The sequence below is a fragment of the Falco rusticolus genome, chromosome 2, assembly GCF_015220075.1.
Source record: "Falco rusticolus isolate bFalRus1 chromosome 2, bFalRus1.pri, whole genome shotgun sequence".
Classification (NCBI taxonomy): domain Eukaryota; kingdom Metazoa; phylum Chordata; class Aves; order Falconiformes; family Falconidae; genus Falco; species Falco rusticolus.
In genome coordinates, this window is record NC_051188.1 from 100427188 (window position 1) to 100441180 (window position 13993).

Consider the following 13993-nt stretch of genomic DNA (forward strand, 5'->3'; position numbering starts at 1 on the left):
AAGGGAGAAGGGAGGCTTAAACCTTGATGTAACATTTCTTTAAATGTTAAGAGACTAATCTTACAGTGGAGTAAAGATAAGGTAGCCACTTTTTCTCCTGTGTTTTCACTTTTTAGAGAGGAAATGGGATCATCATAAAGATAACTTTTCTGTCTAAATTTGAAGCAAGAATGTGGAAATGTACATAGAAATATGTAAAATAAAGGCAGAAAAAAATCTGTGTGTATACTGACTTGTCTCACCAAACTATTACTTGTTTTAGTGGATTTCCAGGAGAAGGTATGCAACAGCCAGTATTTCCTCAACTCCCAAACATGGATCCTTTTCAGCAGCGAATGATGGGAATACAACAGGATCCCATGCGTCATCAGGTAACTTCAGGGTTTTCCCTTGAACCCTCTGTTGTGTTACGTTTTCTCTTTTGTTGTTTTCTTTGGTGCAGAAGTAAGGAAGTAGTATTCCTATTGGTGAAGAGTGAGTATGGCTTAGCACTCAAACTTTCCCAACAATCATATTTTTGTTCTGTTCTCATCAAGCTTTGAAGAACAAGATTTTTATTTTATACACTTAAACACTTGACCTGCTTCATCTTTCTCAATCTTCTCGTGCTTCTGGTCTTTTATTATGACTTCAGAGCAGAGATACAGTTTTACTTTAACAAACTGGGAAAGCTAATGTAACTTTCTTACCTAATTGGAAGTTTTTGTGGTTTTTCTTTTCTAAAGGTTCCACTTCCTCCTAATGGACAAATGCCAGGTTTTGGTCTCCTGCCTACCCCGCAGTTTCCACCCATGGCTCAACCTGTGATTCCACCAACAGCACCTGTGCAGCAAACCTTTCAGTCTCCTTTTCCAGTACAGAGTGAATCACACATGCAAAAACCACATCAGCAGGTGAGGACCCCTTGCAGTAAACAAACTAACTAAAGTACTCTAGTACATGTCTTTCTCAGATGTGTAAAGTTTGTTCAGGGGAGGAGGTTTCATGATAAGCGTGGACAGAGATGGCAGTGAAAGTAGCTCATGTGAGAGAAAGCTGGATAGCCGCAGTGCTATGCGGCAAGTCTGGTGTTTCAGAAGTCTAGCAAAACCAGTATATGTATACTTTACACCTACTTTTGTGAATTACTTTAAATTGAATTTTGTCCTTCCACTTCTCACTTTCCCTCATCCTCCCTTTCCTGTCCCCATCATGCTTGAGGTATATTTTGTTCCATGGAATCTAACAATGCAATCTCATTCTGGAGAGAAGCTATCTGGAAAAGTCTATTTTAACAGCCTAGTAGATTGCCAATATAGTAGAAATGCACTCAGAAGTCTGTAAACATTTTTAAAAAATCCAAGTCTATGTAAACAGCTCTCTTTTGTTCCAAGGATTTTGGAGGATATTGGTTCAGTAACTAGCTGGTATTAAGAGAAAATCAAAGAGCAAGTCTGTTGACCTCTGTGTGTGTATATATATAAAAAGTTGAATATATTTGCCTCTTTCTTTCCAAGAAAGAGAAGTAGAGTTGGTACCCTAGTGTCTTTACATGGTCGCATCGTGAAGGCAATGTAAAGTTTAGGCAGGGCACAGTGTGTTCTGGATTGGGAAGCTATAGAGGATTTAGGGTAGGAAGGAAGAGCTCTGTTGAACTTTGGGTTGGTTTATTTTAAGCAGGTTCTTGCATTTTGTATTGTTTTGATGACTTACAATAAATTTGACAACTGATGCGGTATTGTAATGTGCTTATATATATATGGCTTAGAGTAGTTTCCTGTAACATCTTGGAGAAACGTTTTCTAGCAGACCTTACTTGCCTGTGATTTGATGACAGAGCAAGATCCACTGACAGACTTTAAGGGAATATATTAATATTCTGTACAGATATATGTGGTGCTGAAATTGACTAGAATGTCAAAAACAGTAATTTCCAAATTGAAAATGAGAATTTTGCCTAACAGTTTTATTATGTTTTTGTAGTAGTTGTATTAAGTTCATTTAATACTGGACTGTCTCCCTGTTAGTCACCCTAAAGTAGTGGTGAAGCTTCAGAGGAGAGTTGCGTTACATTTTAATTTCATATATGTGAATATTCAATATAAACAGTGCTGTTACATAATTTAGGCATAAAATGAAATAAAATGTGCTACTCGCCCATTAAACTAGTCGACTTAATATTTTAGGATATGGAAGTGGAACAGCCACCTATTCAAGAGGGAAAACGACACATTTCTGACAACAGAAAGTCAAGATCTAGGTCTGCATCAAGGTAAACTGGTGAAAGTTCTTCTAGTGAGGATATGTATTATATCAAGTATTGGATTTTAAAATAGGGAACTTAAATGTGTCATGTCTAAAGACTTGAAAATGCTTTACTAATTCTGAATCATTGCTGAGGAGAGTTATGCTGATTGTCTGGAACTCAGAGAATCTGTTGCTGCGCTGCTAAATTTACTGCGGGGGTGGTAACTTCTAACTGAGATGACAGTGAGTAGCTGAGAGGTGTGCTAACTCACTGAGCTAGTGGTGGAGCTCGTTTTCAGTGCCTTAGGACACAGTCCTCTTACTTGTGTTTTGAGTTGACTTCTTGCGCGCCCTGCTCAGCATGCTTCCTTTGAGGTCATTTCTTCTGCGTACCCAGTTGTGCTGTACAAGTTGGATTCTATGATTAAATGCTAAAAGACACATTTAGCACAAGAGTTTATTTCAATTTAATCCGAAGGTTAATTACAGGAAATTACAGCCTATTATTCTTTGTATGGACAACACTAGTGAAATGTCATAGTAAATCAAAACTGTTCAGGGCTTTATTTGAATTCTGCTTCCGGAAGAGAGAAAGAGAGGCCCTTTCCATCTCTTACCTCTGAGGAGAGTTGTGTATAAATATGGCTAAATGTTGTGTGTACTTCACTGCAGTGGTAATGAGAAACAGATTAGTGATTCAAGAGTTGTGAACTTCTGAAAGTCGCCTACCTTCTAAGGAAAATTGGGTATCTATACAGTTCTCTCTTACTGGTAGAGAGTAACTTCCATGCCTGTTAATACTGAGAAGATAGGGAAGCAGAATATGATAGTTTAATTTTGTGCTCATCCCGGTTTCAGCTGGGATAGAGTTAATTTTCTTCTTAGTAGCTGATGCAGGGGTGTGTTTGGGATTTGGTGTGAGAACAATATTGGTAAACACCCCGATGTTTTTAGTTGTTGCTAGGTAATGTGTTTAGTAAGTCAAGGACTTTCCAGTTTCTGGGGCCCTGACAGTGAGAGGGCTGGAGTGGCACAATAAATAGGGAGGGGACACAGCCAGGACAGCTGACCTGAACCAGCCAACGGGATATTCCATGCCGTATGATGTCATGCTTAGTGTATCTAAGCTGGGGGAAGAAGAAGGAAGGGGGAGGACGTTTGGTGTTACGGCATTTGTCTTCCCAAGTAACTGTTAGGTATGATGGAGCCCGGCTTTCCTGGGGACGGCTGAACACCTGCCTGCCCATGGGAAGTGGTGAATGAATTCCTTGTTTGGCTTTGCTTGTGTGTGTGGCTTTTGCTTAACCTGTTAAACTGTCTTTATCTCAGCCCATGAGTTTTCTCACTTCCTCTTCTGATCTTCTCCCCCATCCCGCTGTGGAGGAAGGGAGTGAGCAGCTGCATGCTGCTTAGTCGCCAGCTGGGGTTAAACCATGACAGCTCTAAAGACACTTTTCTTAAGAAGAAATCTTTGATCCAGTGTGCTGTGTGACTTTGCCTGTCACAGAGGCAGTATTTCACATCTCAGCTGACCTAACAAATCTGGCTCCAGTGTTAAAGCAAAGCTAACTACTTAGTTATCTTTGCCAAGTTGCATATGACTTCTTTGAAGATTTACTGTCTTCCAGACCTTGAGTGGCTTAGAACTTGAACATGCTGTAAAATACCATTTCAGTGGTAGGATTTTATTGTTAATCTCTTTTTTTTAACCATTCTTTGGTAAAAGCAATAAACATTTTACTCATTTAAGCAGATGGAAAATTTTTTTGTTAACATGGACATAGTTTTGATAGTCAACTTCAATACAAAATTAACAGAAGGTAAGAAATTTAGATTGAAAAATAATCACCTTGATTGCATTAATAAACTACTATAATAATTTATTCTAGTTCTAAATGCATATGAATGAACTTGGACTTACTTCTTTTTTTTTATTGACTGAACTCTTGCCTGATTATTTAAGTCAGGGGTCCTCAAACTACAGCCCGCAGGCCGGATACAGCCCCCCAGGGTCCTCAGTCCGGCCCCCGGTATTTACAGACCCCCCTGTCCCCCCGGCCGGGGGTTGGGGCGGGGGGAACCAAGCAGCCGCAGATGACGGCCTGCCACTGCATCTGCACGCCGGCCCCCTGGTTAAAAAGTTTGAGGACCCGTGGTTTAAGTATATACCTGAAATAGTTATCTGTCAATGTCTGGGTCAGAAAGATTGAACATAAATGGTTGTTGGTTTGAACTAGGTCGCCTAAAAGGAGACGCTCAAGATCTGGCTCCCGATCTCGAAGATCACGTCATCGTCGATCTCGATCTCGGTCCAGGGATAGACGCCGACACTCTCCTAAGTCTCGGTCACAAGAAAGACGTGAACGTGAGAGGGAGAGAGAACGCAGGTCAAAGGGCCTTCCTCAGATCAAGTCAGAAACTGTTAGTGGTAAGTTCATTGTTGATGTAACTGCAAATCCTTGTAATACCGTTTTTCAGATGCTCAACATCTTCCTCGTTCATAGATGGAATTTTTTTGTCTGTGCCCAGTATTTTCTTTAATGAATTTTAGAGTTCTGTGAAGTTGAAGATACACAGTAGATATTATACCTGTGTAAAATGGAATACTTAGAAGACAAACAGGTATTTCAGATGAACGGTAAATGTTGAAGAAACACGCTTCTTGTGTCTATTAGACATTTTAAAAAACCTCAGTATTGACAAGTCCACTTACTTTCAGTAAATATCTGCCTAGAATGTGCCAGAAGACAACTGTTAACCTGATGCATGGGATTTTGAAAAATTTTTTGTGTTCCTTTTTCTTGAGTTTAATGCTACTTGATGCAGGTTCCAAGATTCATCCATGCAGAATAAAAGTAAACTGTACTCTGATTTATTTTCTGAACTGTCATAAAGCTGGTAAGAATCCAATTCACCACACATCCCTGTACTTCCTTTAATCACGGTAACAATTTGGCATTTTTGGAATATCTCCAGGTCAGAAATATTTTGGCTGTAAAATGAGAAAATAAAAAGCTGAAAACACCATGCTTTTCTTTTCCTTCTTTTGAGATATATAAAGTAAAGCAGCTTGAGGAACAAGAAGTTGAGCACATTATTAAGATTTTTCTAATGAGTCAGCATTATATGTGGCTCAAACCTGAAGGGGAGCTTTGACCTGGAAAACACACAGACTAATGTCTGGATTTCTGAAATAATCCTGGCTTTGCCTGTCTTTGTAGACAAAACGTATTAGGTGTCTTCTGACTATTCCTGGGGAGTGTGAAATCTTCACTGGAGTCATCAAGTAAAATGAGAACATGTTTTTGATGTGAGAGGGACAAAATCCGAAGAGTTTTAACTAGCCAAAACCTTGTGAATGACAGTACCATTGGTTTAAAAGGACTGCAAAGACGTAGCAGCTGTTCATTAAAAGCTTACTGGCAGCAGTGTAAGATACGCTTTTGCCAGCATCTCTCCCAAATTCTAGCACATAATACTTTTTAGGTTTGCAGGTTTATATCACTTGGTGGGGAAAACAGTTAAGTATTAAATGTCGCTGTAGTAGTCTTCAGCAAATGTGATACTTTGAGCTCATCTGCTGTTTCATTACCTTGAAGCATGAAGTGAGATCAGCGTGTTTACTCTTTCCTGAAAGAAAAAGCTCGTGTCAATAATTGTTTCACTTAACTGTAGAAAGAAGTGGCAGTGAATAGGTCACTGAAGAGGTTAAAAGTTTGGTTGCTCATTGTAGTTGAATTGTCACCATGTTCTGGAGGAAAATCTGACTGGTAGTGGGTGTGTCTCTATCATCTTGACAGTAAGGACTGTCTGTAACTTGCGATGGTGGCTAGTAGCTTGGATTTCATACTAAGCAGAGGGAATTACCTTGTTGTGAAATACCCGCTGTGTGTGTTGGGATATTTCATGGAGCATTGTTAGCAGCAAAGGGTATTTTTCCTTCTTACGATGATTTGCAGAGCTCCTGATCGTTAGACCTTGCAGGTCATTTCAGTGTTAGTTGACTAGAGAGCTGCTTAGCGAGTGCATTCTAACAGTGATTCCGCTGTAGTTTGTGGTTAACTGTTAATGCAGATCCAGCCAAGAAAAAGAGGTTTCTGTCAAACACTCCTAAATATTTTAATATTAGCTGGCTTTGTCATTTGAATAACTGTTTTAAATACTATTTTGACATTCTGGCTTGTGAAATTTGTATTTCCAAGTGGTCTTACAGCCTGTGTTAACTCTCTGATTGCAGTTTGTAGTACTACGCTTTGGGTAGGACAACTTGACAAAAGAACAACTCAACAGGATGTTGGAAGTCTTTTGGAGGAGTTTGGCCCAATTGAATCAATAAACGTAAGTATAAATGGTGCAGTGTAAGCTACTTTGGTATGCTTTGGTTACAAAAAATCTTTTCAGACTTTTTTTATGACAGCTTTTTGTTTGATACATTCAAAAGAGTCAAGAGCTCTCATTTCCTATATGATTGTGTTTTCTAATGTGTATACTCAATTCATTTGGCTGCTTGTAGAAAAACAAGAAGGCAGTTGCTTTTGTTTCTTGCAATTTAAAAAAGCTCTTGGGCGTAATACAGCAGATTATCCCGTTTTCATAAAAATCATGGTTTTTCTGGAGAGAATTCACTGAGAAGGGGCTGTTGAGGCGATGGGTACAGAATTACTGTGCTACTGAGTTTCTTGTCTGCTCCATTTTGTTTGATTATAGAAATGTGGACTCTCAGCTGGTGTTCTTGTTTTGCTTGTTTCTTTTCTCCATGTTTATGGCTAAAATGACAGAAGTATTGTTACACTTCGCAGTATTTAAGGATGATTTTATATATAAATGATAGCTGTTCCGGTAGATGCAAAATATCATTTGAACAAACAAAACAAAGCGACTGTAATTTTCTTCCTATTCCCAAATTTTGTAAAACAACATAGAAGTTTTTTTCTCAAATGCATTACAGATAATAATCATGAAATATACAACAGTTTTCCATATTCTCACATGGAAGAGAGTGTAAAACTTTCCACATAAGAAGTTGCTTTTAATTTACTAGAAATTTGTATTTCTAGAAGATACTGTCTATCTTAGCCTCTTACACTAACATTCTCTTTCATACTTCCATAGCCCTTTTTGAAGTGTCTGCTGATGTTCCAGCTTACTGCAATTGAACACTTATATGTTGTTAGTTAGCAAACCTGATTTTTTTTCTTAAAATACAAACAGATGATACCGCCTAGAGGATGTGCCTATATTGTCATGGTTCACAGACAAGATGCTTACCGTGCCCTACAAAAACTGAGCCGAGGAAACTTCAAAGTCAATCAGAAATCTATAAAGGTACTTCTGGAAAATGTCAAGCTGGTCTAAAGTACTGTAATTACTGTAATCCTTTTTCATCTGTTACAGACTTTTGGGTATTTTAGACTTTTATATATTCTGGATATGGTATTGTGTAAATTTATGTGAATGGACCACTTTTTTTCTTGGTAAGTATTCTTCCTGCTCTGTAGTGTGACTAGTGGAACTTGTATCCGTTTCCTTGAAGGGTTGCCAACAATAGGCTGTTTAACCAAGAAAAACGGTGTCCTTTTAGACATTATGGTGGACTGTGACTGTGTTTTTCTTGTTGCTGGTTATTTGTCTTATAACCAAGTTTAATTATATATGGTGATCTTATAAAGAGATAATACTACAAAATAAATAAGGAAGAACACATTCATTAATGAAGTTCTTCCTCTCATAGAACATTGCGTTAGAGTGACACTGTCCTCTGATGGGAAATAGGATTAATCTTAGTGACTGGGGAGCATTTGAAGAAGATGCCTTTATACATTTTTACAAATTGCACACAAGAGTAAAGCCAGGAAGTAAGAACTAAGTCTGCTTTAAAAAACCCTCCTATTTCAGAGTTTTGTAACTAACCTCTTTTTCCTGCTGTTTCAACTAGAGTTTTCTTTTTGATTTGTAGCTTCAAATGGTAATGGTATTCTGTGAGAATTAAATATGAAATCCACTAAAACGGAAGCATTTTACTGACTACATCTATTTCCTTCCCCCCCAAGATTGCATGGGCTTTGAATAAAGGAATAAAGCCAGATTACAAGCAGTATTGGGATGTAGAATTGGGTGTTACTTACATACCATGGGACAAAGTGAAACCTGAAGATCTTGAAAGTTTCTGTGAAGGAGGAATGTTGGACAATGAAACTCTTTGTCCAGGTAAAGTATTGTTACATCTTTAAATGCTTTTAAAAAATTGTCCTTTGTGCTGGTGTACCGAAGTTGGTGTGGCTGACTTCCATGGCTGAGTTGCACATAAAAGCCTTGAAATGGCTAAATGCAAGCACGTGTACCTGTAGATTGGAAAGCGTTTGTAAGCAGTTGACAACAGTCCCTCATCAGGAGTTGTGCAGCAGTGTTACAAGAGGCTGAGCTAAAAATGCACCTGGATATCAGGTGACTTGTAAGCTGTGCTGGTGTTTGCCCTTGATGATAATACAAGATGCAAGTGTGTTGTACTTGTTAGTCCCAGAGCCAGTGTGGTCCCTGCCCCCCTTCCCAGGTTGTGTGAGGCACCCCTAGCAAAGGAACCTGCTTTTAGAGTACTTGTGCAGCAAGTGAGCTGACAGCAGCTTTATAATTTGTAAAACAAGTGCCTATAGTTTTTACACCTCTGACATTTTCAGTTCCTTTAGCAAGTTTTGTATTTATGGAGACCTGACAGCATTCTTGTTATTTTGTATGTAAGCAGTGAAAATACCAGGCTTCTGTGGTGGTATTAAGAAAATGACACCTGTTATAATCATCAGCTTCAAATCAATTACAGTCTTCAGATCAATAATACAGTTGCTAGTGTGCTGGCTGTTGGTGGGTTTAAAAGTAATATTAAGTAAAGGCAGAACTTAAAAAATGAAATTGCCTTAAGTCCTTTGAATTGGTACTCTAGACTACTGTGTTGGTTTTAACCATTGTGTGGTGTGCTGTCTAGTTACTGAAACATTACTTCAGGGTTTTGTCATTCTGTCCAAGTTGCCCTAATTAGGTGGTGGTTATTCTAAATAGTAGCATCTCTGCAGGATAAGTACACAAAAATAAGTTGAAGTGTGTATTTTAAATGAATGTCTAACTAGTTTTAAATATAACCTCAATGTGTTCCAGTCTTTTCAGTGTTTTCTTTTTCCCATAATGCCCCTTCACTGATCACTTTTTCCAGCTTAGCTGTCTTTCCCAGGAAGTTCTGATAAACAATAGGAGCCATATTTCTTTAGTAAAATGAGTTTAAAGTAAAAATGTGATTCTTTATTATTGTCGTCTCCTTTTCCTTGTTCAAGATTTGAAATCGTTGTTTTTTCAGAAATTACTTCTCAAATTAGTGAAAAAGCTCCTGCCTTCTTGCTCAAGAGCGATGGAATGAGTCTGTTAAAAGCTTGTCCCAAAACAGCCTTACTGTTTTTGTTACATACTGTGTTTCAGAGTCCCGAGCATATATAAATGCTGTCAGTGCAAAGAGTTGTTAAATGACTAATGATAGGAATAAATTTACTTGCTATGTTTCGGTGATTTGCAGTATTCTGTTTAAAATAATTTGGAATTTTTATTGTCAGAAGTATGTTTAAATGCTTCTTAGCATTGTGTTTCTGGTTACCTGAATATTTTCTCTTAAGCCATTTTTGTAAACTTCACAAAGCGTGGTAGTTTACATGGCAGTACTTCACCACTTGTCTGTTTCTACTGAGCTGATACATGTATGTTTGGGTTGGTTTTTTTTTTTTTAATAGAGTGGAAGGGGATTCCCAAGAAGTCTGAAATTGAAGTAGCTCAAAATGGAGGTGCAGAAGCGGCACATAATGAACCAGTCTCACCTATACCTAAAGCTTTACCTGTTCCAATTCCTGTTCCCATGCCTGCACCAATAACAGTACCTCCTCCACAGGTGAGAGTTGCTTTTCATTTGCTCTGGATACCTAAGCAAAAACTTACTTTAAGTAATATTCCAGTATGGCCGTATGTAAGTTAAAGAGAGGGAGGAAATACAGTGAATGGTAACTGGTTGATGGGACTGTGGGTGTGGGTGTGTGTATGTTTGTCATGCTGTCCCTGGTTAAAAATGCTCTTGTTAGAAGAGTGGCTATGCTGTCAATTTCTAAAGATAACTTTCCTGTGACATAAATTGAGTATGCATCTGAAATCCTTTATTTTAGCTTCTTCGTATAAAAAAGCAGTACAGTGTCATAGAAGAACATTCCTTTTCTGCTAAGTCACAGTGGCAATGGAAGACTTGAAAAAAAGCCGAACACATTAGGGTTTGGAGCGTGTTTTCTGCCCAGCAGGAGCAGAGCATCTGGTTTGATTTCCCTGAAAAGAAGGGATGTTGTTTGCATGTACCGAAACAGCACTGGGAACTGAGTCAGCATGCGGTTAGTAGGAATGATGGAGGATTTGCTCCAAAATTTTGCTGCTGCTCCTAATGCTAATTTAGATCGAACGTATGTGTATCTCCCAGATCTTTATTTGAAGTATTGTAGGACTGTACTTCTAATATCTGTTCTCTCATTCCTGAATAAATTATTGCAGTAGATTCTTTTTATTAATGGGCGGGATTGCATCCTCTCTGTTCTATGATTGCATTTTTTTTGTGTTTTCCTAATTAATTTTCCTCTCTGTTGCCTAAATTAAGCTGTAGACTTTCTGAAATGTGCACGTTGCTTTCATGTTTGTTCATATTGTGTATAATCTCTTTGAACAGCCTTTGGGAATTTAATACAAAAATTTTCATACTCTTCCTTTGTTGTTACAATGGTTCTTTAGTCAAAGCTGATGTTGTATGTTCATTGGCTAAAAGAGCACTCTGAAATTTTACCATTAGTTTAAGTAGCATGTGATAGTAATTACTCTTTCCAGTGTTTTATAGTCTGTATTTCTTTTAGCTTTATTTATTGACTGATGCATTACTACTTTTATAGTAATAGTTTCTTTCTTGTCACTGTTAAAATAGTAGCACACCTTTTCCCAAGTGGGAGGAAGTGTGAATAAAACTATTTTACATCTTGAGAAAATGTGATTTACAAACTACAATATGGCAGACGCTCAGAAAAGATCAAAACCTTAAATTATTTGGAGATATATTTAATTTAGCCAATTATATGATTTGGGAACATAATATGTTGAATTTTTTGTCATTTTGACAGAGAATTCCTGAAATGCAGTAACATGTTATTAGTAAATGAACACATAAGTCAAATTTCTAATTTCAGAGAGTTTTAATAGCCATTAACTGTATTGAATAGTAGTGATTTTATTTATTTTCTTTAAATCCATGCTGAAAACAAAAGTGTAAAGAAAAAAACCAACCAGTTGCAGAATATATTGAATGTGCTGATTGCTTGTCTCAGCCTCATCAGCTTCATTTTTTTACTATGCCAGAGAAACTTGTGTCCACAAATTCAGGCCAGGATCAGAAAACTGTGTTCAGTCTTCATCTTTGGTTTTGCTATGAACTTTTTTGTGCTGTTATATACTTGACCAATTCCTTTGTCCTCTTTGGCCATAGAATTGCCACAGTTTAATAATTCAGAAGTAGTTCTTAAAACTTAAAGTTTTTGGGTTTTTTGTAAGATTAAGTTCAGCTGTGATCATGTTAGTGGTAAGAGTAACATGGTTTGTAACATGCAAATGTGACCCGATACCTAAAGGAAAAAGCTCATTATATTCCACTTCTTTTGTTTAAGTAACTTCATAGAGTACCATCGCATTTTAATTAGCTGATGTATTTTTGTCCTCTGATACAAGCAATTGTATTTGGCTTCAGTGTTTGGGACAGTAAGAGGTGGGGAGGTTGTTATGAGTGCTGGGTGCTGCTGATGCTGCCCAGCCTGGAATGGGCGTCGGTGCAGTGATACCAGGTTGCTCGATCTGTCGGTCTGGCTGCTCCCCCGTTAGCCATGGGAAGCCCCTGCCCACCCTGGTCCCTCTGGAGAAGCGGGTTTCATGCGTGTGGTGTGTCAGAACAGGCTTTATGCATTGTCCTCATTCAGACTGCAGTGGTCAAGCATCGGCCTGCCTGACAGATAACCCCAAACAGCTCTGCCTGCATAATTGCCGTAACTTACTCTCTTCTCTCACTTGACCTTCCTTTTTGTTGTGCTTTCTCCGCCCTTTCTCCACTACAGTCTCCTCCCAAGTAAAAAAACTCTCCCTTCATTGCTTTTTTTCTAGGTTGGTCTCAGCTTTGCTGCATCCTTATCCAGATCTGCTATTTATGATACAATATAATATGATACTTAGCATAAGTAATATTTTCCTTTTATGGGATTCCTGGGTATGGTTACTAACGTGCTCTTGGCCTCACAAGGAGAAGTCCTTTTCCCCATAAGATCCCCAGTGCTCCTTTCTGGTTACCTGAAGTTTGGCTGTTGCTCACGAAGCACCCTGTTAACCACCAGCAATATCCAGCTATCCTGTATACCACTACCTGTAACTTGCTAGCTTTTCACATTGTTACTTGTCATGTCTGGCAGTTTCTCTCTCATGTTGTGTCCAGTAACTTCTCATCCTGTAATGCCCTTTCTCATGAAGCTTAATTTCAGGCTGGTGCCTGGTCAGTGGCTTTGTGAACTGCCCACAGCCCTAACAATCCCACGCTTAAAGGTGGGATGGGAAGGAGCTGCATCGCTCCTCTCTCTGGTAGAGCCTGAATGGGCTCTCTGTGCTACCTCCCTGTGTAGGCTGGATACGTAGGGATAGAGCCCTGCTCTGCTGGACGTCACCCATGAGGGGTTAACTAACCGCAGACTGACCCGTTATTGCCCATATCACCTTGACCCACGAATGCAACCTCTATGTAGTAAGGCACTAAACATCAGGTAAGTCTGGTTCTTTGGCCTCAAGACTGCACGCAGAGTCTTCTCAGCCACAGGGTCCCGAGTTGTTGGCAGGGTAGGTGGAATGTTTGTGTTGTGCCGCTGGAGTGAGCCCTTTTGCCTGTAGAATCAGATCTCTGAGCTGTTGCTGAATGTGGTCCCACTGCTGCAGGTCTTGGTAATCCCACCTCAGCGGTCTGCTCTGGGGGTAGATCTGTGTTGATTTTTAAATTATATTGCAGTGTCCAAGATGAACTTGAGTTTGGTTATTGAGAGGCAGTTTCAGTTAATAGCACTTGTGATTCACTTCAGTTTTGGACAATAGTTGTTCCATTCTCATGGCAAAATTGGTATTACCCTGCCAAAACTGCCATTCTTTTACAGTGAACCGTGGCTCAGGCTTTGCCAGGGCTATACGCTGAAGTCCAGGGGCTTTGCTGTGGCCACCTTTTCTGTAAGTTTCCCAATCCAACCCAAGGTCCCTTTTCTTCATTTAATGGGTTTTCAGCCAGAAACCAGAGTCCAAACTCAGTAAGTACCTCCCAGATTTTTTAATGTATTTCCCCATCCCGCATGGTCCTCCCTATAACTAGGTGTGGGAGTTCTGCACTGGTTCAGTATCCTGTACCCTTCCTGTTGAAACTGGCAGACTCCTCCTTTGCAGTCTTCCTGCTGGACATTCCAGGTGCACTTAAATATATATTTACTTGTCTTGGAGCCCTGTAGGTAGACACTGCTCTGTTAGTTCACAGGGCCAAGGATTCTACTTCAAGTCTCAATCTGAGAGGTATGCAGTGAGAAATAGTTGTACCTGGACAAGGCCAGACCCCAAGACGTGTTCATTGAGATGCACCTGGCAGTCTCCGTTAGTTACTGAGAGATTAGTTATTCCAGTTTCCAGTGTTGCTAGCAATACACCA

General features: G+C 39.2%; 1 protein-coding gene across 3 annotated transcripts in view; it reads left to right on the plus strand.

The window, feature by feature from the left end:
- The window catches only part of SCAF4 (SR-related CTD associated factor 4), a 48248-nt gene that overhangs the window by 21151 nt on the left and 13104 nt on the right, over window positions 1–13993 (plus strand). For 2 of the 3 annotated variants that reach the window (XM_037377636.1, XM_037377634.1), the window contains 8 exons: window positions 263–371; window positions 726–893; window positions 2166–2251; window positions 4464–4654; window positions 6464–6564; window positions 7438–7551; window positions 8277–8433; window positions 9993–10147. In XM_037377636.1, coding sequence (XP_037233533.1) covers window positions 263–371; window positions 726–893; window positions 2166–2251; window positions 4464–4654; window positions 6464–6564; window positions 7438–7551; window positions 8277–8433; window positions 9993–10147 — 1081 coding nt within the window. The remainder of the gene's footprint in view (window positions 1–262; window positions 372–725; window positions 894–2165; window positions 2252–4463; window positions 4655–6463; window positions 6565–7437; window positions 7552–8276; window positions 8434–9992; window positions 10148–13993) is intronic. The other variant, XM_037377635.1, reaches the window with a different exon arrangement.